Source organism: Gavia stellata, chromosome 24 (genome assembly GCF_030936135.1).
Source record: "Gavia stellata isolate bGavSte3 chromosome 24, bGavSte3.hap2, whole genome shotgun sequence".
NCBI classification, from domain to species: domain Eukaryota; kingdom Metazoa; phylum Chordata; class Aves; order Gaviiformes; family Gaviidae; genus Gavia; species Gavia stellata.
In genome coordinates, this window is record NC_082617.1 from 9382112 (window position 1) to 9404078 (window position 21967).

General features: G+C 44.6%; 1 protein-coding gene across 1 annotated transcript; it reads right to left on the minus strand.

Moving 5' to 3' along the window:
• Nucleotides 1–1915: 1915 nt before the first annotated feature.
• BRD3 (bromodomain containing 3) lies at nt 1916–21499 on the minus strand. The gene is made up of 11 exons (XM_059828678.1): nt 21242–21499; nt 18963–19100; nt 17832–17979; nt 16084–16298; nt 14036–14407; nt 7443–7571; nt 6835–7026; nt 5758–5993; nt 4937–5229; nt 2901–3029; nt 1916–2143 (listed from the first exon to the last, which is right to left on the minus strand). Exons 1-11 carry the CDS (start codon nt 21440–21442, stop codon nt 2028–2030), a joined length of 2169 nt encoding a protein of 722 aa, XP_059684661.1. The 5' UTR covers nt 21443–21499; the 3' UTR covers nt 1916–2027.
• Between the last annotated feature and the right edge of the window lie 468 nt (nt 21500–21967).

Below are 21967 nucleotides of genomic sequence, written 5' to 3' on the forward strand. Positions count from 1 at the left end.
CACCACAGGGCCTCTGGCAAATCACTAATAGAGACCGCAGCAGGGTGAATTTTAGGGCTACCCCTCAGTAGAGAGGCAGCCTTAGGGGCTGGTGCTGGGGGAGGGAAAGGCATAACTTTCTGTTAAACTCTGTATATTTTTTCTTTACAATAAAAAGTTAAGAATTTATAATAAATTTCTGCCCCTCAGATTATAAATTTTATATAATTATAGAACTGGCGTTTTCCTAAAATTGGATTATAAAAGAAAAAAACACTGTTATACAAAAAAAAGACAAAAGAGAGGGGGAAGAGACCTCTGGAAATACTACAGAGAAAATACTAATGTGCTGCATCAAGAAATTTTATCTACCTGTATGTCTCCAAAATCTGTACAGAACAGGAAAAAAGGGGGCTGGGGTGAAAAGATAAAGAAGAGAGAAAACAAAACTAAAAATGAACACAACAAACATGACAGAGCACCAGAGACACGATAGACTGGACTGTAGCACCTGTAGGTATAAAGTCCATTGGATTGAAATAAAGTCTCAGATTTATTTGCCTTTTTAAAAAATCTGGTTCAAACCACATTAAAAGTCTGCATTTCTGCTGGTCTGCATAATGCAGCTTTGCTTTTGTTATTCTCTTAGCAAGTTTTAAATGACCAATGGTGTTTAATAAATAAAGTACTTGTATATACATGAAATTAGGGACAGTGAAAAACAGTGTATTGCAGTAGTGCAGGTCAAAACATTAGGCTGGACTTCAAAAATTGCAAAAAAAATTGTATCTTTTCTTTTTTTCCTCCCTCCCCTCTTTTTTTTTTTTTTTTTTTTGAGGTAAGCATTTCAGTGTCTGGAAACCTGCACGACACAGAAGTAGCATTCCCTTTCTAGGAGCTCACTACTGAAACAATAAGGAGAGAAAAAAAACCAAACAAACCCAAACACACACAACATCCCTCTCCAATTCCCCCTGCCAGCTCAGCCTCAGCTGGAGCTCAAGTGCTCCTTTATTTTAAGCCCAGACTGAGGTGCTTGTCATGGAGAAAGTACTTAAGCATGTGTCTAATAACAAGCACATGACTTGCCTTGGTCACTCTGCAGGGATCACTCTGAGGTTCAGCTGAAAACTTTCAGCCAAAAACTGTTTTCAATTAAATGAAAAGTTTCATAGAAAGTGTCCATTTCCTGGAAATTATCTATTTGATGTTAAAAGTAACATTGCCAAGAAACTTGAGTGCCCCTCGCTCCCCTCTTCCCAATGTATTCCCCAAGAAAAATGAAAATTGAGTGGAAAAACAAGAAATGCAACCACTTCTGTTGCTCATGTGCTTAACGTTAAATTCATGCTTAAATACCTTCCTGAACAGGTGCCTATGCCTCTACCAAGATTAAAAAAAAAGCATGTTAGCAATCCACAGTACATGAGAATTTTTTTTTTGTTTTTGTTTTTATGTAAAAAGATGATAGCATCTGACATTTCATCACACTGTAGACTTCGAGATTAAGAATACTAGTGCTAATAACAAATACACCAACTAGTTCAAAAGCTAACATCTTTCAGATACAGTACCATTTTACAGAAAGTTCTTTAAAAAAAGATTTTTTTTTTTTACCTTGTGTGAGCCAGGCAGGCTTATTAAAAGAGAACATTCTGGGGAGAGGGAAGGGGCGGGAGGGAAACGTACTACAAACCTTGCAGAACTTCCTATTTATCTCCTGCTAAGAGTTCAAAGTTCTTCCATTTTCAACCAATCTTCTTCAGTTAAAATGTATTTTAGAGACTTTATGCAAAGGGAACCGTTTGTCATAAAGTCTAGTCACACACACGCAAAGATCTTTGACCTATTAAAAGAGCACCCCCCCAAAAAAATGGAAGATAACTTTTATAACACTGAATTAAAAAATAAAATTAAAAAATCAGAGAAGGGGGAAAAAAACCTGACCACCGTGGAACAAGAGCAGTATACTAAGGAGAGAAAGGAACACTGCAGAGCATCTGTGAAAGTGATGTCCATTTTGTGGTTTGTGTGTAAGTGTCCGTAACTCATTCCGAATCGCTGCTGTCTGAGCTGGAGCCACTGGAGCTGCTGCTCCCAGACTCGGAGGAGCTGCTGCTGCTGAGCCGGGAAGGGCCTCCGGAGGGAGCTGAGCCGGATTTCTCTGCGGGGAAGAAGGCAGCAACGTGGTTACTTGCCAGGAACTGAACCAGAGAAGGTTTACCCACAGCCTTCATCCTCTGTGGCTTTGTTCACAACTTTGTCCTGTCTGGGCAGCTTATTTACCCACAGCCTTCGCTTGCTGCAACAAGGCCTGTCCCAGCAGTGGATGTCAAGGTTTCTCAAGCTGCAGGTGACCACGAAAGTTTGGGATCTGCACAGGAGAACAGAGCACCTGGAGAGCTATGTCCACAGCCTTGCATGCTTCAGCGAAACCTCTGAACCCAAGAAAACCCTGCTTGACTTGTGCGAAGCTGGAAGAAGCTTAGTTCATGCTGGAAGAACCTTTTGTACCATTTTTCACACTATAGCACTCTGGGGGCTTGGGCTTTTTTAATCCCACAACGGAGAAAAAACATCTATTAGATGCTCTGTGCTACTGGTCTGTATGCACCATCCGGCACAGGCTAACACTGAGGAGAAGATCCTCCTTCCTCTGAAGGATGAATTGCCGCCAAGACACCTCACATTTAGAGCCCAGGAGAGTTTCCACCTGGACAGGGACCAAAGCAGCCCCCACACAGAAGCTCAGTGCCCAGCAGTTAACTCGCTGTGCCCCTACCCTAGTGACCAACTGGGGTAACTCTCACAGAGATAAACCCAAGGCTACAAGAAGGCAGCAGTTTTGCCTCACTGAGGAAGTCTGTCTACAGACACAACTCTTTTGGGCATTGTTAGCGCAGTAAAACCAAAGCCATTACCTTTCTTTGCGGGTTTCTTGTTGTTGTTTAGCTGCCCACTGACGTCCTGTAACCGTTTTTCTAGTTCTTTCTTCTTTTCCTGAGCTAACTCTTCTTTTGACTTTGCTGCTTGCTTTTTGCCACTTGCAGCTGTGGAGGAGGAATGCACAATTTCTGAAACTGCATGGTTGCTGGCGGAAAAGAGTGGACATCACTATTTTACAGGGCATGTAAATCTGTGCAACCACTCTGCAGTGACACTGCTAAGATCAAGTGACCACACAGCAACTACACATCCCAGATAGAGGACAACACATGAAGTTGTCTGGGTCATCCAATCACCATCATCCTGTAACACGCACTTTTTAAGAGAGACCTTCTGGAAAGTCTTTTAGAAGACAGAAATATCCATGTAATAACCTTGTAGTTACAGATTACTTACCAGCCAGTTATATGGTCAATAGTTACACATTTATAATTACAGAATTGTTACATGTTTTTTCTGCCCTGTAAAATAAAGTGTCCCATTAAAGGCTGTCAGAAGTAAGCATCTGCCGTTATAACTTAAGATACCGCATGCAAGAATATACTGTGTTTTATGTTGCTTTAAACATAAAACAAAACAAAAAGGACAAATTAAAAACCAACTGAGGCAAAGGCTGGCAGACAACAGGAATGTAGCTGCATCAGTTAGGATGGAAACGGTGAGAAGTACCAGCAATACTCATACTTCTGAGCAGAAGAAATATCCCTCCAAAGGAGGAGTAATTGAACACAGGTGTTGGCCAGCATCAGAAGCACAAGACAGGGGCCAGACATTTTGCCTGATCCAGCAAGGAAATACCTACATTTCTGTGCACTGTTTTAAAGCAATGATTAAAAAAAAAAAAAGAAGAAATCTGGAAAGCACAGTCCTAAGAGTGTACGCCCCTGAAAACTAAGCACTGTAACAGAGAGCAGACAGCAGGAGAGTCCAGCTGAGGTCAGGCATGCCAGCCTCAGGGTGTACCAGTCTCAGAGGAGTGGACGGACAGATGTCTGAGGTTGTCTGCATTACTCTATGCTTTGGTTCCAAAACAAAAAGATGCTTCTTGTTCCTAACCAATCTGGAAAATCTTTTCCTGAGCTATTCCAACAGTGAAGGACTTGGGGGGGGGGGGGGGGGGCAGGCAGGGGGGAATCAAAGCAGTGTATTCAAAGCAAAAAGAAGGGTCAAAGTCTGAGCTTTGTTTAGGCCTACCTGGAAGTCTTGTGGTGAGGAAATGGAGGTGCTCTGCAAGAGTTAAGAGTATAACACAATAGCTACTCACAACAGGACAACTCCCTCTTAACCAACAAGCAGATGGACAGAGCCAGGACCACTTCAGGTAAGTGATCCTATTACTATTCAACTGGAGCTAAACTCTCAAGGGGCCACAACAATTCACTCTCTGTGGATGAGGCACAGAGAAAAGTCTGGCACAGAGAAAAGTCTGTCCCATACTGTACCATACACGCGGCAGCGCGTTAACATTAATCCTCTGCTCTGACAGAGACAGAGGGTAATGTGGTGATCACGCCATCTAGGAAGAGCAGTTTTGGGGTGCATGTACAACTCAAGACGCCCAGAATCCACAGGTTGCCTGGGTGACTTTGTGCAAGTCATTTATTCCCTTGGTGTTTTGGATCCCAACCATGCTTTTTGTTTCCTTCCTAATTATATGCTAAACTATTCAGGATAAGAAACTGATCCTTCCAGATGTGTGCACGTAACACCTAACACAATGAGACTGAAACCTTTATAGTTCCTTCTACATTCTAGATAAGTAATAAAGGTATCACACAGGTCTTGCAGAGGAACACAATAGTCCTCCAGGTCTCCACAGCATGTCATTATGGGAAGAAAGAACAGAAAAAATAGAAAGTTTCCATACATTTTCTTAGGAGAAAAGAATCTCTAAAAATCCCTGCCATCACATACCCAACAGCTGGATAAGAGAATCCCAACACACACGCCCTGACTCCAAAGCTGAGCCCAAGAGCTGGTGGGGGAACACATGCCCCAGGAGGTAACTTACAAAATGGTTTCCTTTGTTTTTTCTGTAAACAAGATTTCACGTATCTCTCCAGTTCTCGTAAAGTTGTGGGCTTCAATGTTTCAAAATCTATTTCTATCTCGTCAGGATTGGAGTCTCTGAGGGAAGGTTCCCGTGACTGGATGATGTGCACCACCCTGCCTAGCTTCTCCCCGGGCAGGCGGTTGATGTCCAAGCTGAGTTGTCGTTTCTCATCATAGGTCATGGGCAGACCTTCCTCCTCCTCATCCGAATCGTAGGTTGCAGATGCTTGTTTGCCTCCTTTCTTGGGCTGCCTGGGGGTGGGTTGGCAAGCATGGAAACATTAATGGGTATATAGAAGCAATGAACTCTTTTTTTCTACCCCCCTTGTAATAAACATCCCAACGCTCCTGGCTTTGAACCTCTAGCCAGATGGCTTGAACAGCACCACAACTTCTGAAAAAGTTCAGAAATCTGAGATCAGCTGTTCTACTCCTATTATATTTTAGCCCTGTGAGGCATGACAACAAGCCCATGTAGCAGCAGGGAGGCAGCAACGAAAAGGCACGTTCTTGCTGGCTATGCAAAAGGCAAAAAGCAAAACCTTATCTGAGAGTGATCAGGCAGGGATTCTGAGAGAGTTGGACAGTGGAAATATGATGGTTCCACCGCCAGCTCTAACTTAAAGACTCCCTGGAGTTGTCTGGGAATGGGGACACTATTCAACAGCAAATTAACTGCTCTGACAACCAAGCTTCACCAGGAATTCAACAGGACAGGAGAACTGGGCTGGAAGCTCATGGCATTCCCCTTAAGGCAACTTGCAGAAGGCAAGTTCTCACCTGTTAGCTGTGGTCGTGCTGTTTGCTTTCTTAGCTGGGGCTTTCTTCTGTTGGGTTTGTTTTGGTGGTTGAGCCACCTTGGGTTTCTTCTCCTCCTCAGCTTTTACTTTGTGCTTTTCTTTTTCCTTCTCTTTATCTTTCTTTTTCTTCTCTTTTTCCTTCTTCTCTTTTTTTTTCTTTGGTTTGTTCACTGGCGCTTGTGACAATGCGGCTAGCTGCTCATGGACGGCCTTTAGCTGGGGGAGAACAGTGGAAAAGTAAGTAAGACTTCAAGGCAAGATAACTGATGCCTCCACATACCCTTCCTCTACATCCCAACATGTAAGTATATCCTAAAGTCAGTGATGAAGCAGTCTAGTGATTGAACTCAGGAGACTTTGCTTGATTCAAAATTCTTTAAGAAAATGCAGTGCAAGTATGCAGAAGTTGACTCAAATGAAAACACCAATCTTGTTTTATAGGGGCAAACAAAAATTAAGCTTAATAGCTCCCTCTAGAGTGCTAACAACTTGGCCTCTGAAATCCCGGGGTCACTTCTTGGCTCTCCGACTAGCTTGATTTGAGACACCAGATAAGTTATTTTATTAATGCTTCGTTGTATTACAGTAGCACGTGTAAGCACTGTAGCACTGGCATTGTATATCTGCATAATAAGAAAGGCCATGGCTTAATTGTCTGCAACCACAATAGTCAAAACAGCTCACTTCTACAGACGGGGGTACAGGACGACAACGTCCCACAGGAACCTTGTGACAGATTTTGTTATGCCTGAGCTCTCATACAAAATCTGTCTGTTCTTCCCAGATCCCTAGTATTGTCTGCACCTTCATTCATACTCTGGGATCCCAGAAGGAAGCACAGCCATTCTTGGTGCTGATGCTCTATCTCAAAGAAAATCAACGTTAGATCAAACATGCACTTACTTCACAGCTGAGCATTTTTTCCCCTTTAGCTGGCAGAAGGGGAGATTGCTTTATTACATCCCAGCCTAGATGGGATTTTTAAGAACAGAATTAAACCCCTCCTCCTGCTATGCCCTTTCTACTACACGGACGCACAGCTTGGACATTGCAATACCTGCTCCTGGAGCTCCGCCAGCCGAGTCGCTCGCTCTTCTTCCGAGTCTGAGCTGTCCGAGTCAGAGGAGCTCTCCTCACTACTGTGACTGCTCTCTGTGCTTTTGCTCACTACTGGTGCTGTTGGTGGAGGCAGAGGTGGGGCCTCTGCAGGCTCATCGGGCATTTTCGCAAACCTCATCTCAAAGACATCCTACAAAAAGGGGGAAAAACTGGTGACAAAAGGAGCTCAGCCACAAAACCCTCACTCTGGCCTTTTAAGCACACCAGACACCCCACCATGGGTCAGGGTCTTACTGCACTACACAAGGTACTGTACAAGTAAATAATATACAGATGGGCATACATATTCTGTAAGCCCACGAAAATTCTCCCATTGCTTTATACAGCAACGATTCTAACATTTTAGGAGTGGAACGTGGCGTTGGGCCATGCCATGTGAAGAGCACAACAGTTCTGCTGCAGAGAACATGGCTCTTCCCAAGGGCTGCAGGAACCACCGACTCTCCCTTGTCGGTGCCAAGAGCAGATCCACGTTTGGATCTCTGAATCAACACCTTGCAGCTGAACTAAACGTACTCTGGAAGATGCATTTGCCAACACCTTTACCTGGAGCTTCCTGGCCATGGCTACCACTTCGTGGTCTGGAGGATTGTACTTGTAACAATTAGAGAACATTAACCGAATATCTGCTGCAAAACCTTGTGCATCCTGGTATTCCCGACTGTCCATTTTTTTCTGCAAACAAACAAGCCAAAGGGAAAGGGGAGAAAAAGCCATAAGCAAAAGGCATTTGTAGCAACTGCATGGAGGACACATGCATCTTGGAGACAGCTCAGAACAGCCTCAAAGATCACATTTGTCTAAGAGAACCATAGTTTGTTCTGGCTTATTGGTTCCTAAGTAACGTTCAGAGCTTCTGCTTTTTAAACCAAGCAAGCAAACAAACACCAGACAACCAAAGAAGTTGATACTGCTCCATAACAGTTTAAACACTTTAAGATTCTATATTTGGGCTATTTTCTTTTTCTAAGTAGTACTATATAAATCTGTCAGGGTCCACATTCTATTAGAAAATTGAGTCATTTAGAAAAAGGGTTTGCTGGATCAGAAACTAATGTAAACAAGGATCATGGACAGGAAGGGCAAGAGTCAAACAACCAAGTTACAATTACAGGAATACCTTAAGCATCTACTTCTACAAGCTGCTTGGGTATATTTGCCCTGTAAATCCGAAAGGGCAGAAAAGATCAAGACCGTCTAACTCTGACTTCCTGCTAACAAAGGGCGTGAATTTCGCTTAGCGATTCCTACAGCAAGATAGGCATTTACAGTTAAACTACAAAGCCTACTCTTGATTCAGAAGTCCAACTGATAGAGAATTGATACAGAATTCACCCTTTATGAACCTATTCATAATGTTATTTCCTTGTGTGGTGAGGATAAGTATCAGGAGCTAAATATTTGCACCTTGTTCTTTTCTCCTATTTTTCAGCTCTCACTTTCGTCCGTTCCTCTTGCTGTTAGGGACTGAATGACTTGAGTTTAGAGAACAGTTTATAGCATTCCTAGAACCTCATTGATTTTATGCATATATTACTACTATGTATAAAACCTTAGCTCCAATTACTCCTACCAAAAGGAAAAAGCAGCTAACACTAGACTTCATTTGCATTTAAAAGACCTGGGTTTAAAGCAATTCTCTATTTGCCAAGTGCTTGCAGGCCTCCCTTTTGTATGTCTTGTGCACCTGTATCCCCCAGTGAAGGGAAGGGGCTGACTGGCAGACAGGCTGCAAATGTGATCGGGGAAGACACATCCCCTGTCTAAGCAGCAGGCAGGGCTGCTTAGGGTCAGTAACCCATATTAGAAGCCTTAATGCAAGCAAAATTCCCATTTCTTCAATGGAAGCTACTGATATTTCACAGCTACATGGTAGACCTCGTAACTATCTTGAAACACTGCAATGACTCCTAAAACTGTTTTTGTTCTGAGGAAGGCAGAATTTCACCTCCAGGGATGCAGCTTCGGAGGGACTTGCACACCGGGTGGTGACATTCCTGCAGCCTTACTCCCTGCTGCACTGCAGCGAGACATCTGTCAAACTTTTGTCACAAAACCTCATTCTCTTGGTGAGTAAGTTAGGAGAAAGCCTCTGAGCCACAGCACAAAGGCAGAAAGGGAAATAGGTTTGTGCTTCTCCTGTCTGAAGGAGAGCCGGCCTTGTTCAAAAAGCATCTCAGGCCAATTCCAAAGCAAAACATATGTTCAAATGAAAGGGCCCATTTATTTTAAAATAAGTCTTCCTGCATCAAAGGCCTTTTTGATGCACTTATATTTGTTTGGCACACTCAACGGCTGATTGATTACTGCCTATGAAATACATTCCAGTGTCTGAGGCTTCGCTTTCATCCAAACCCAACAGCTTTCTAGCCCAATAGTTTTAATCTGTGGATTTTTATTTTGTTTTCTTGTAAAGAATAATTAACTTAACAAAAGAAAAAAAAAGGACTTTAAATTGGTGGGCTGGAATATCTTTGGTTACAAATTCACTTCGAGATATCCAGCTGCTTAAAAGAAGTTATTACATTTACAATTGCAAATCAGGGGTCATAGACAAGAAGGACTGGCAGAGGTGCTGGGAGGCCAGTCAGTTCTTTCTCTGCCCCACGCAATATCTACCACAGCAACCTCATTTTTCCCCTCAGCAATGAATTCAATTGTTTAACATTCTTTAGTATTCAGAGGTTTGTTTCCCAATGTCTAATGTGTCTCTTGCTCTAAGGTAAGCCTTGTCCTGCGCACAGAGGATACAGAGAAAATTTTGTTCCCTCTGTTCTTGCAGCAATCTTTTACACATTTGAAAATCTAACATGTCCCCTTTCCATTTTCTCCCTCCAAGACTAAACTGGACATCAATCTGCCCTCAAAGCACATACCTTGGGCAGGGCATCAGGGCAGGTGCTGACAAGGGACAGGGCCACACAGGTCCAGCGACTTTAGCAGAGAAAATGCCATCTCTACCAGCTAATGAGGACTCGGCCCAATTTCTGGGGGCCTAATTGCACCTTACAGAAACTGCCTCAACAAGAGCAGCTGCTTTGTGAAGCTGCATTTGTACCCTAAAATAGGTGCAACTGAAGAAATCTGTAGAAATTCCCCCAAAGAATGTCTCCTCACTTTCAAGACCCTGAGCTCAACTGCTCTGAAACCACAGCAATTCACTTCAAGAAAATTAACTGGTGAGCATAGTTATATCCCTGGAGGTAGCACTTTATTCCAGAAGTAAACACCTTGTACAAATCCTCTTGCATAGCAAGGACTGTTGCTTGTTCACCACTGAGTAAACCAAGGGCAGAGACATCCACATCACTGCTCCTGTGACCCAGAGGGCAGAGGATGGAGTGAGAAAAGAGGTGCTCCAGGTTCCCCCCAGCTCCATTGTGGGCACAGCACCCTGCCTCCCCACACAGAAGCTCCCCAGCATCAGAGAGGGGGACATGAATGTACCGCAAGTGGGCTCTGGCTGCCTGTGGACAGGGCAGCGAAAGCACAGTGCTGCTACAGCTTCATAGCAAGCATTTCACCTACTATGGGGTATTAGGGCTGCTACCTCTTAGCGTTTAAAGCATAACCCATGCCTCTGCCTCCCTCTCTCCCCATGCTTTCTTCCTTTCCCCTCTCTACTCCAAGCAGTTCTGCTCTTTCCCTCTCTGTGATGACTATCAGAGAATTGAGGTGGAGATGAGCTCACTGATCCTGTCCCTTTGCCTGTTCCCGCTCAGTCCTAGCTCCAGCATGGCACTCCAGCACACCCCTCTGCTCTCGGCTGCAACAAGCTCAGCTACAGCCCCTCCACCTCTCACCTGCCACTGGCAGAGTCAGGACAGCCAACCTGCCTCCTCCACCACGCACACAGAGAAAACAACCTCCAAATCCTTCTGAAGCATGCCTCTGCTGGGTGCACAGCCTGAAAAAAAAAATGCTCCTGGACATGAGGATATTCTCTGAAGAAAATCAAACCTCTCATAACCAGAGAACCAAAGTGACAAGCAAACAGGTATTAGGGAATCTATTATAGCTGCAGCAATGCTTATGTTTTACTTTCTCATATAATTCCTTCAAGATTAGTTTGAAGGCCATTAGTTGCACTGCTTTACCACAGCCATTGTCACTTGTGCAGAATTAAATCTAAAACCTTTCAGAGCCACAGAGAAAGCCCCTGACACTGGAGAATTACACTGCCTGCAAACAGCAGGTTTCTGTTCCATGCAGTTAATGTATTATAGACTGCATCTCAGAGAAGTCACACTATGATCTGCAGGCCGAGAGCAATGATAATGAAACTCTCCATAAAAAAACAATACCAGACAGCACTTCAAACAAGTTTATTAAGAAAAATACTACCACATGGAAAGACAAATCCAGAGTCTTTACATGCAAAAGACTCCACTAGGTCTCTAGCGGAGACCAGTTTTCTGTCCTACACCAGTCTCCAGTCTTCTGTCCTACCCTAGTAAGGTACAGAGGGAGAGTATCACTTGCAGAGAAAGTGCAGAGGCGTACACTTTTTAAAAGAATGAAATTAGGACTATAGAGAGATTTAAGTGTGAAGAAGTCACCAACCCAAGAAAACACAGTTTTGCACCTAGATTTTGCAGAATACAGCACAGAATCCCTTGCAACAAGAAGCCACCTAACCAGACATGGAAATACAGGCTTTGACAAAGTCAGGATTTCACTCTCTCTCTCTCTCTCTCTAATCTTGCTGCATTCACTCAAGACTTGATCTGCAGGTATCTCTGGAGACTCACAGCATCCCTAGGAAGTCAAAGGAATGTGGCTGAGCTAAGAATAGGTCTGAAAGGACTAAGTTTACCAGCAGTCTCACTAAAGTCAGTACAGTAACTGATGGAGTTCATCTAGGACGTGATCATCTAATGACTTGTGTTCACAAGACTAGCAGAGAAAAGGCTATCAATAACACGTCATCACTCTAATGTGATAACAAAAAGAATGGTTGCACTCAGGAAGAGAGGCTTCTTCCTATCTCAGTCATTTCCACGAATCAGACATACTTTGAAATTCCTTTAAAGCTACTGGCCAGTTTATAGACTCTTAGAACAGATTTTGACATGTAGCCTATGATATGCATGAGCAAATGTAACTATGCACAGTGAACAGAACATCATATATAGAGGTTCCTGATGCCACTTAAGTATTGCACCTCTGATCTGACTTACAGAATAACCAAAAACTCCATTTGCAACCTGTTCCTGCTCCCACCGCACTCACTGGCATCAGAGGAGCAAGGTCAGATCCACTCAGCTGAGAAGGTGGTGACCCCTGGAAGGCAGCAGATCAGAGTGTGTAAGTGACCCTGCTTTGAGCAGGAGGCAGGCCTCCTGACCAGCCTGAATTATTCATTAGCTTATGATCCAAGCCATGTGGATGGACCTCCAAGATGGTGGAGAAGAGCAACTCCAATGCAAGGTGAGGTGAGCAGACCTTGACAGCAAGTCCTATAAGGAAAACAATGTACAAGGATTAAGTAGGCCTTCAGCACTGGGCATCCAAAGTGAGCAGGATGGCAAATGCGCTGCAATACCAAAACTGAGGGGAGCTTCTTCCTTCCTCATCCACACTCAAGAGCAAAAGAAAATGGAAACTTACACAAGAAAACACTGGGACCTTCCTCTAACAGCAGAACATTAAAGTCAGGTAGCCAGCTTTGCAGACTACCATGTTCAACCTAGCCATTTCTCCTGCTTTCACCACTGTATTTCAGGCTCCCTCTTGTCTGCAGCTCAACTCACCCTTCCTCTTGCCCTCTTCTCCTCCCAGGAAACTGCTGTAGGCCTTTAACACAGTTCAGCTTAATTGCAGGTCAAAAATACTGCACGTTGCACTGGCTTTTGTAAACAAAGCAAGGGCACTGCAAGCTCAGGAGAAGAATGGTCTCCAAACCTAGCTCCACCAGAGCCAGCTTCCAAAGCTTTTGCCAACTCAGAGACGGTTTTTTCTGCACAAACCCAATCAATAATAATGATAATTAGTACTTAGATAGTGCTTTCCAGATATCTGTCCTCACAACAGCCCTGTGAAGTAGGTTAAGTATTATTATTCTCCACTTTATGACTGGGAAAACTACGGCACAGAGCTGTGGGGAAACTTGGCCAGGACCATAGCATCAGAATGGCAATTAAAACTTGGACACTGGTAACTCCTGGTCTAATCCTCAATGCACAGCCCATGACAACTATTCTCTCACCACTAAATAACACGACTAAAATACTCATCAAAAATATTGCAGCTGTACTAAGAACCCTTGCACCACCATGGCTGAATGGCATGGCACATCAGAGCACAACACACTGCTTCCAGGTATGACGTAGGATTTGCCAAGGAACATGAAAGGAATCACAATCGCAGCTGCCCTTTTGTCACCTGGGCATTTAGACAATCCCAGGCACTGGCTCAGATGGCAGCAAAACACTCCTAGCATGCTAGTGAAAGCTGGCAGAAATACCTTAACTTCCTGCACATGGAAGAAAGTCTCACCTCCGCCAACACCGATTCCAATGGACAGCTGACAAGCTGATTAGAGCTAGAAAAAAACCCCACAGCTTTGCTCCATGGATATTTAGGAGGGATTCAGCGAAACCTCCCAGTTTACTGAGAAAAACACCTTTAATATTGGACCATACTAAGCTAAGCTCTTGAAGAACCAAGCATGAACCACACAAGCATTGCAGCATTTCATCCCCTCCCCGAGTACCAGGTGATCACCACGTTCTGGCTGGAATTGCTCAGCGTAAGCCTATCTGGACCACACATCATGCCAACAAGGAGGCAGGCAGCAGTTTCTGGAAATGGGATACTATCACTTGAATCCTATGAAATACAGCACCTCTTCTTCCCAGAGTGCACCACAATCCCCAGGACACAAGTTTAAACAGCCGGACTATCCACAAAGAAGAGAAGATGCCATCGTACAGTCTGCTTTGCAGGGCAAGAAAAAAGACGTCCCACGTTATGGGAAAAAGGAGAGGGGAAGGCAACAAAATATAAAAATATCCAGATGATATCCAAACCGGTTCAGTTTTCCACCCATGTCCCTTCCCCCTCCCCCAGATGGAGCCAGTCCTCTGCAACCAGAGGGCTGCAACACCCTGCAAAAGAGGTGGGAAATGTGGACGTACTTTAACAGTACTGAGATCCATGGGGTGTTTGATAATATCATGATAGTCATGTAATTCCAAGGCCTCTGCATCAACAGGCTTGTAAAAGGGCCATGCATAGGCTGCATGCTTCTTCGAGAGCATCTCCTTGAGAATGCTGTCACAGTACTTGAGGTGCTCAGAGAGTTTGCCCTTCTTCCCTGCATGCTGGGGGACCTCTCCGTCTTCAAGGTCTTTCTTTGGTGGTTTGATGGGCCGGCCGCCGCTCTCCCGTCGAGCGATGATTTTGGCCTGCTTGGGGTCCGAGAGGGGCGTGGGCGACTCGCTTCGGCTGGCAGTGATGGCGGAGGTGGTGGGGGTTGTCGTGTCTGCTTTCCGCTTCACTCCCTTTTTCTGAAACAGCAGATGGACAGACTTCATGAGTACGTGCCCAGCCCTCATGCTACCTAGTACAATTCATCCTTATTTTTGAGATCTGCCTGTCCTCTGACAGAAAATGCAATTACTTCACTGGGATAAATGGGACTTGTGACTAGAGGCTTCAACACATAATTCAGTGACTACAACACAATGTATTACTACGTGTCACCTGAGCCACAGTAACCAGCCATTTGCACATCTCCAACCCAACCCCAGACATGATGCAAAATTTGTTAGCTCTATGTATTTCACTGAGATTTAAACTAAGGAATCTTACCTCATGTTTGCCAAGGGAAAGGAGTGCGCCCAGTCGATTACTGCAGCTCAGCTGATGCATCGTGACTTAGTAAGTGTCAGTAACTTAACCACATGTCTGAGTCCCCAGTGGCAGGATCAGGCTATAAGTTCTGAACCAAAGCATATTAATCACCAAAGACCCATGAGCCCTCACTCCCTTGTATTTAGTGGGTGTGCTAAGGTAGATTGCTTATTATGGACAAGAGCAAAAATATAATTATTTTGCCTTAAGCAAATAAAACCTCTCACATAAATTCAAGCTGTGACTGTCCAGTCAGCTCTCTCACGCTCCTGTGAAGGATTTATTTCTCTGGAGAGAGAGAAAGGGGAAAAAGTTCCTTAGGGAAATCTAAGGGAAATCTTAAGTAAATCCCAAGAAGGATTAATTTTGCAGCGTATATTTGGCAAACTCACTTCTGGGTTCATCCTTGAGTTTTAAAATTAAATTGATTCTCAGAAGCTAGTTATTTGGACAGAAACTGAAGTATGTGACAGGCTTCTGAGGAGGACAGCTTAGCTGCAAGAAGATCTTACTTACAATTTCTCTAGTAATTCCCAAGCTATAGGGTTAAATAAGAAAAACAATTCTGTGGCTCTGCTGGCCCATGCAACCTCACATCAGAGAACACCAATACTGTTGCAGTTAATGTCACAGTTTAGAAAGAAAACAACTTTCTCTGAGCTACGCTTTCATCATTTTTAAAGCAATGCACAGCTTGCTAAGAAAATTCCAATTATTTAGAGCAATGTTTTCATTTACCCATAAATTAACATAGTAAATAGCAAAACACCAATGGCAACTCCCAGAAGATTACTCAGTGAGGAAGACAGAACTAATGCACCCAAAACCTGCAGGCAACATCAGTCTCCTCCAACTGGAGTGACAGGCTTGTCTTGAAATGGCTTATGGCAGAGAGGAACATTCCTAGTGCTGGAGCCTGCAAACCTTAAAGGAATAGTCCCAGTGAAATCAGGGGGTCAGTTACAGAGGGAAGAGATGCTTTGGGCTCTATGGTGCAAAATGGGGGAACCTTCAACAGCCTTCTAGTTCATGGAGCATCAGCACTGGCTAAGGCTATAGTCAGATGAGAGCTTGTAACTGAGTTGGAGCAATTACAGTTGACATCACCTCAGCTGGGGTGTGGTAAAAGTGGCAAAGAGTTTCTCAACCCTCTCAAACTCGACAGCAAGCACTTGTCTGAGCACACCCCAAAGGGACAACGATGGCCAGAGAGGCAAGGAGTCAAATGTGACGAGAAGGAATGTATGTAACCAGCAGTGAGGGGATGAAAATAAAGCACTGCTTAGCAATATTGCCTTCTGAAGAGGAAGGGGTCAAGTTCTCCATTTACCTTGACTACCGGTGGCGTAGGAGGCACCACGGGCATTATCGGAGCAGCAGGCGGAGGGGGAGCAGCGGCGGGAGGGGCAGTGACAGGCGGGACATTAGCGGTGATGGTTGGCACAGGGGTGGCAGCAATGACGGGCGTCTGAGACACGGCTGGAGGGACGTTCTGGAACGGGGCCGGCGGGGAGACGGAAGACACGGCCACTGCTTGCTGTGCTCCTTTCAAACGACAAAGTGAAAACACACTGCAATGTACTGATGGTTACAAGTGCCGACAAGACATTGGGAACAAAGTGACACTGGTGCCACTGGACTGTGCAATCGTGCACTTGGCAAAAGGCTCCCAGTCCAGGGCCACAGGAAGAGCACAAAAGGACACAGTGTGATTTGCTTGGTGCTGTACCCAGGGGTTAACAAAAAATGAGGAATCACTGACCTAAGCTCTCATACCATGAGCTTTAGGCCAGCCACATGCAAGCAAAATACTTCAAGCTTTGCACATGGAATGTGTTGCTCTGGGATAGTCTTCACCCCTCTCGTGCTCTCTGAGCAACCCTGTGCTCAGCAAAAGAGCAGGCGCTCAAGGAGAGGGAACGGAGGGAGACGGCTTTCGTGGACAGCTGCTGTCCTGCACAGACCTGAATCTGGGAGTGTGTTTACTATGCATGACAAATGGGAACAACCACTCCCCTACCGCCAGCTAAACACCCAAGAGTCCAAAGCACTTCAGATTTGCCACAAGTTATACAGTGAAAGCAACAGCTGGGAGTAGAACCTAAGTCTCCTGATGGCCAGGCAAATGTCTCTTATGCTGACCTGCACTGTTAAAGAACTGCCTACTAGTGTAAAGTTAAGGGGAACAAATGTAGTAACTAATGACCGAAATAGCAATACTCCTCTATGCAGCTGAAAAGACACATCATCACAAATTTCTCTGAGCCTGGATGAAGTTATAGCTCCATTTGGCACCTGAGATGTGGGAAAACAAAGAGGAACAGTTGACTTTCCCAGAGCAACAATTAGATCTTGTTTACAGAAAAAAAAATTGCAACAGTTTAATTCAGCCCACACAAGCTCCTTTATGAACTCTTTTACCGTGCTTACAGACATTTTAGTCCTAAATCCATTTAAAATCAGCTCTGGGTAAGCTGAACTAAAAACTTAGTTTCTACTGATATGCAACAGTCTACACAGCCTTTTGCAATGGCTTAATAAATCCCTTCTGTTGATCAAACTTTATTCTATGATGTTACAACCATGTGTGCAAAAGAAAAATGTTATATGGGATTTTGGGGATTGGCAAGATTTAAGTCCAAGACTCTGCATCAAACTTCTGCCAGGACCTTGGGTGAGCCATATAAACACAGGTCTATAATGGCATTCCGCACCATGGCCAGTCTGCTGCAAGTGACAGACATGTCTACCTACCTTGCCTCTTCTTGCCTTCGTTTCTTCTTTGCATACAGGAAGCAACAGCATCGCCCTCCCTCACTGAAGCGCTGCGTGGATGGGCAAGTCACAGATGGTAGGATGTTTGTATGACAAATGCAGAGTGCCCTCAAGACAGACAAGCCCTGAAACACTGTGTGAACACTATCTAGACATCTCGCACTTTCCTCCACTGCTTTAACCGTTAGACTACATGCTCCCTTCCTAGCCTCTTCATCATTTGCAAAGCCAGGCAGCTTGAAAGGTGGGTCAGGCCTCGGCAACAGGCTCGTAACAAATGCTGTCACTGGATCGGGTTAATACCTGCACTCTGTGTGCCCGCTGACGGCTTGCGACCTTTGCCTTTAGGAACTGGGGGTAATAATTCAACTTCCTCCTGAGGCATCTGGGCCACCTTCTGCAGAAATATCTTCTCCAGGGCTTGGGCCATGAGGACGATGTCATCTGTGGGCTGCAGAAATAAGAATACAAGCCCATGCTGTATCATCCAAATATTAGAAGCAGAGAGGTTCAAGATCAGGTTTTGAAATCTCCAGTGACTCTGCCCTTCAAATAAACAATGGTATCCAAGCTCCAACAATAAACAGACTGGCTCTTCTCCCTCCTTGCATGCTACCCTCCTGCTCTTCTATTCTGGTCTAGCATGCAATAATTACAGCCTCTAAGTACGCTGCATTCAGAGAGTTATCAGGACTTCCAGTAGGAGCCTGATAACTAGCATTCTGTGCATCAGTGTGGAAGCAGCAAACTGGAACAGATGAGCTGTCCTCCTCTGCTTGCCAGCAGGTCCAAGAGAAGAGTGTAAACACATACTCTGTGGCTCAAACCAATTAATTTGTTTATTTCAGCTTGTTCTCCAGTATGGGTCAATGATGACAAACCATTGTAGAAAACATAATACAAAGAATACGGGCTTTTAACAACTTAACAAAACAGCAAACAAGCCAAACCCAAAATAATAAGCAACCTAAAGGTGCGCAAGTATGGACGAGACGTAGGCAGAGAAGAGTTACGCTTCCTGAACTGCTCTCTGCTGCTAGGAGATACTATTTACTCCTAGACAGCCAGTGTAACACACGGCACTAATGCCCCACATAATCCCTGCAAATCACTGCACAAACTTTACCTCATCTTAAAGAATTCCTAACTGGAAACAAAAGGAGTAAAAACTTGCAACATAAACCCAAAGCAGAAAGCTACCTAAAATTAAAAGGCACATTTGCCATTTTAACTAGTCTGGGGGAAGAAACACAGAGCACAAAGACAGCTTTGTGCATTTCAACTAATGTGGTTGCAATTAGTGGCATTTCAAATCCTTGCAAGGAGGGCCTGGAGCACAGCAGAGCTGGCCCTGTTCAAAACCTGCACTGTAACAGGTGTAGGTGGGTCTTTTCTAGGCAGTGCCCCAGCTAAAGGCTTGTCTGGGCTCTTTACCTTGTTATAAATGTAACAATTTGTAAACATGGTGTTGAAATCCTGCATACATTCACTGGCACTCCAGTAATAGTTATGTTCCAGGCGCTTCTTGATCGTCCCCATGTCCATGGGGTTTTTTATTATTTTGTGATAATCCTGTTGGAGAAACAGGAAAGACGTTACATCTCCTGATATGCAGAGAGTGCTGTTCACATCTCCTTCTAGTCCCAGCTTTCTCCTCATTCCCCCTCCCAAAAAACACATCCCCAAGTTTTTGTGGAAGTCACAGATATCATCTCTGCTTTCATTTATTTTCTAATTTGTAGCCTCTTAGTCTATCTTTATTATGAACTTGACTACAAAGCACAAGAACTCGTTCCACAACCAGCCTTCCACAACTCCCCCCAATACATACTCACACACACACAAATAGCTACTTGGACACTACCAGCTTTTTATAAATACAGCTGGACTGGGAAGGCACTAAGAGTAACATGTGGAGGAAGACATGCTTTCTGAGCAGCCCTCCCTGGAAGCCGTTTGCAGCCTTGACACCCCTTACAAGGCTGCAGGTGCCATTTTGGATTGTGCCGCAGAGCGGAAGGGTGCCACACTTCACAGCTAGACTAGCACTGCAGCGATGCGCTTCATGCTTGCGTGGGACCAGAAGAAGCAGGGTCAGCACCAGCTTTGGCAGGGTGTTCAGTTTAACAGTGGACTGGCTGCAATTTGGGAAACAGCATTTCTGCCTCCCTTTTTAAAAGACTGCCTCTAGCACTTACAGTTTATCAGTGCCAGCACTGGCTAAGACTTTGCTAAAAGTTTCAGTCTCTCTCTTATGAGCATTTCGGCCCTTAGAAGGCTTCCACATGTTAACCCAGTTTCTCCCTGGACTGGTTTCAAGCATCTGTAGAGGCTGTGATTAGCCTGGAGATGCTCTAGGCATGCAAGGTTATACGCTGTAATTTTCTCATTCTGGAGCAGAGCAGCAAGACCTCTCGCTGCAGGTGCACACAAAGCCATGCACAGCCACTGGTCACTCTCCGAGTCCAACCCTTGAGCACGACCTGAGACACCAGTATTTCCAGGCGAGGCATGCTAGGGCAGAAAAGGCAATCCTGCTGGCTACTGGGCTTGCGCAGATTTAGGCCACATGTGAAAAACAACTATCCTTCCAACTGACTCCTCCTTTAAATTTTCTGGTAACATGCCCTAAAAACACTTCAAAATGCCTCACTGAGAAACTGAATCCACAGAAAGATGACACAAAGGAGCACAGACCCAGAGAAGTATGATACAAATGTTAAGTGTTTTACTCTCTTGGCTAGCACTTTAAGTAGTACCTATCAACAACATTACAGAGTTCAAAAGGCTCCTGATCCAGTCCATAAAATTGGGTTATAACCTGCAGTAACTGGAGCTCTCCTGACCTTACATCCCAGAACCACGCTCCCTCAAATCCTACATACAACCTTCTTGCCCAAAGCAGCCAGAGTTACTTTGCAGTGGGCTGCCCGGCAGAGCAGACAGCAGGGTGGATGGGAGGGGGTGTCTGTATTTAAGTGAAGCAGGTGGGTAGGGGTATGCCTCCACTGCTGAGTTTTTACACCTACAGGACCCCTTTGAAGGGGTGAAGAGGGTGTGGCTCTGTTCCCTGCAACAAAGCAGCTTAGTAAACTTTGGTCATTTACGAATAACCGGGCTATATCTTATACTATCTGGTCTGACAGAGACAGGGTATATATCATCAGGCACAGGAGGCAGATGGGTAAATGCAACTGTTCTGTTATTTTTACTTCCAGTACAGCATTTGAAAATATCTAGCTCCAAAGTATCCTTGGCAATTAGCTCCTCCTGTCTTCCTCAACACTGAACTCAGTGACAAATCCAAGAAAGCCTATCGGAAACACAAGTTACATTGAGCACATGCCAAATGCTCAGAAGAGCATAGGCTTCAAGGTTCTCACTCAAATTGGACAGAGGTGGGATAAGGGGTGAAGACACATAAAAGTAACCAGAGGTAAGCCACAAACAAAGCACTACGCTTCAGATGCTCTAAGGCCGGTTGCCTGTGTGTTCTTCTCTTCCCTCACTAAGTGAGAAGCACTTTTTTTTCCTTCAGAGACTTGCACCTCTCCAGCTCTGAAAGGTATCACCTTTAATTCAGCGAGTCTAAGAGCATTCAAGGAAATCCCCAAAAGCGACCTAATCATTCTGATCCAGTGATCAGAAAACTGATCTCACCAACACAAAGCTTTTAAGAACAGAATACCAAGCAGAAGACGATAGATACGTACCGGCAAATTCAATTTAATTGCATCAACAGGTTGGTAGAAAGGCCAAGCAAACTGATGCTTCCACAAGGTCTTTACCACAACATTTTGCATATATTGCAATTGGTTGGTCTTCCGGCCAGGCTTATTAGGATTAGTGACCTCCGGAGGCGGCGGATTCACAGGGCCCTGAGGAGCCTGGATTGCTGATGTGACTGTCGACATTTTTCTGCTCTTGCTCTCACTCGCTGTCACAGCAGCAGCAACTGGGAGATTTTCTTTCTTCCTTTATGCTCCCTGAACGGGACTGACATCCCATTTCCAGGGTCCAACCATACAACCTACATCAAATGAGAGGAAGAGGACAATGCGTAAACACAGATACTTACTTGAAGTAGGCATGTTCAACCAACAGCAGAAGTGTCTTAACTCAGGCTCTTTACCCCCATCTGCTTTGTTCCCTTGTAACACACTTTATCTTGATGACGGGCACAGTTCAAGACCCAAGAGGCAGTGGAACAGCAATTCCCAAATTCAAAGCCTGCAGAGAGACAGTAAGCTCTACAGACCTAGTTCTTGCTGCATGTGGCTCAGAGCATCTTTGTGCAAAGAAAACACATGGGGTAGCATAAGAATACTGTTAGGGAATACAGTTAGGATGTAATGCAGAGATTCCCACGAATGTGCTGATCCAAGCTAGTAAATCCATAGCTTGCAGCTCCATGTAAACTTAACTGCATTGTCTCTAGA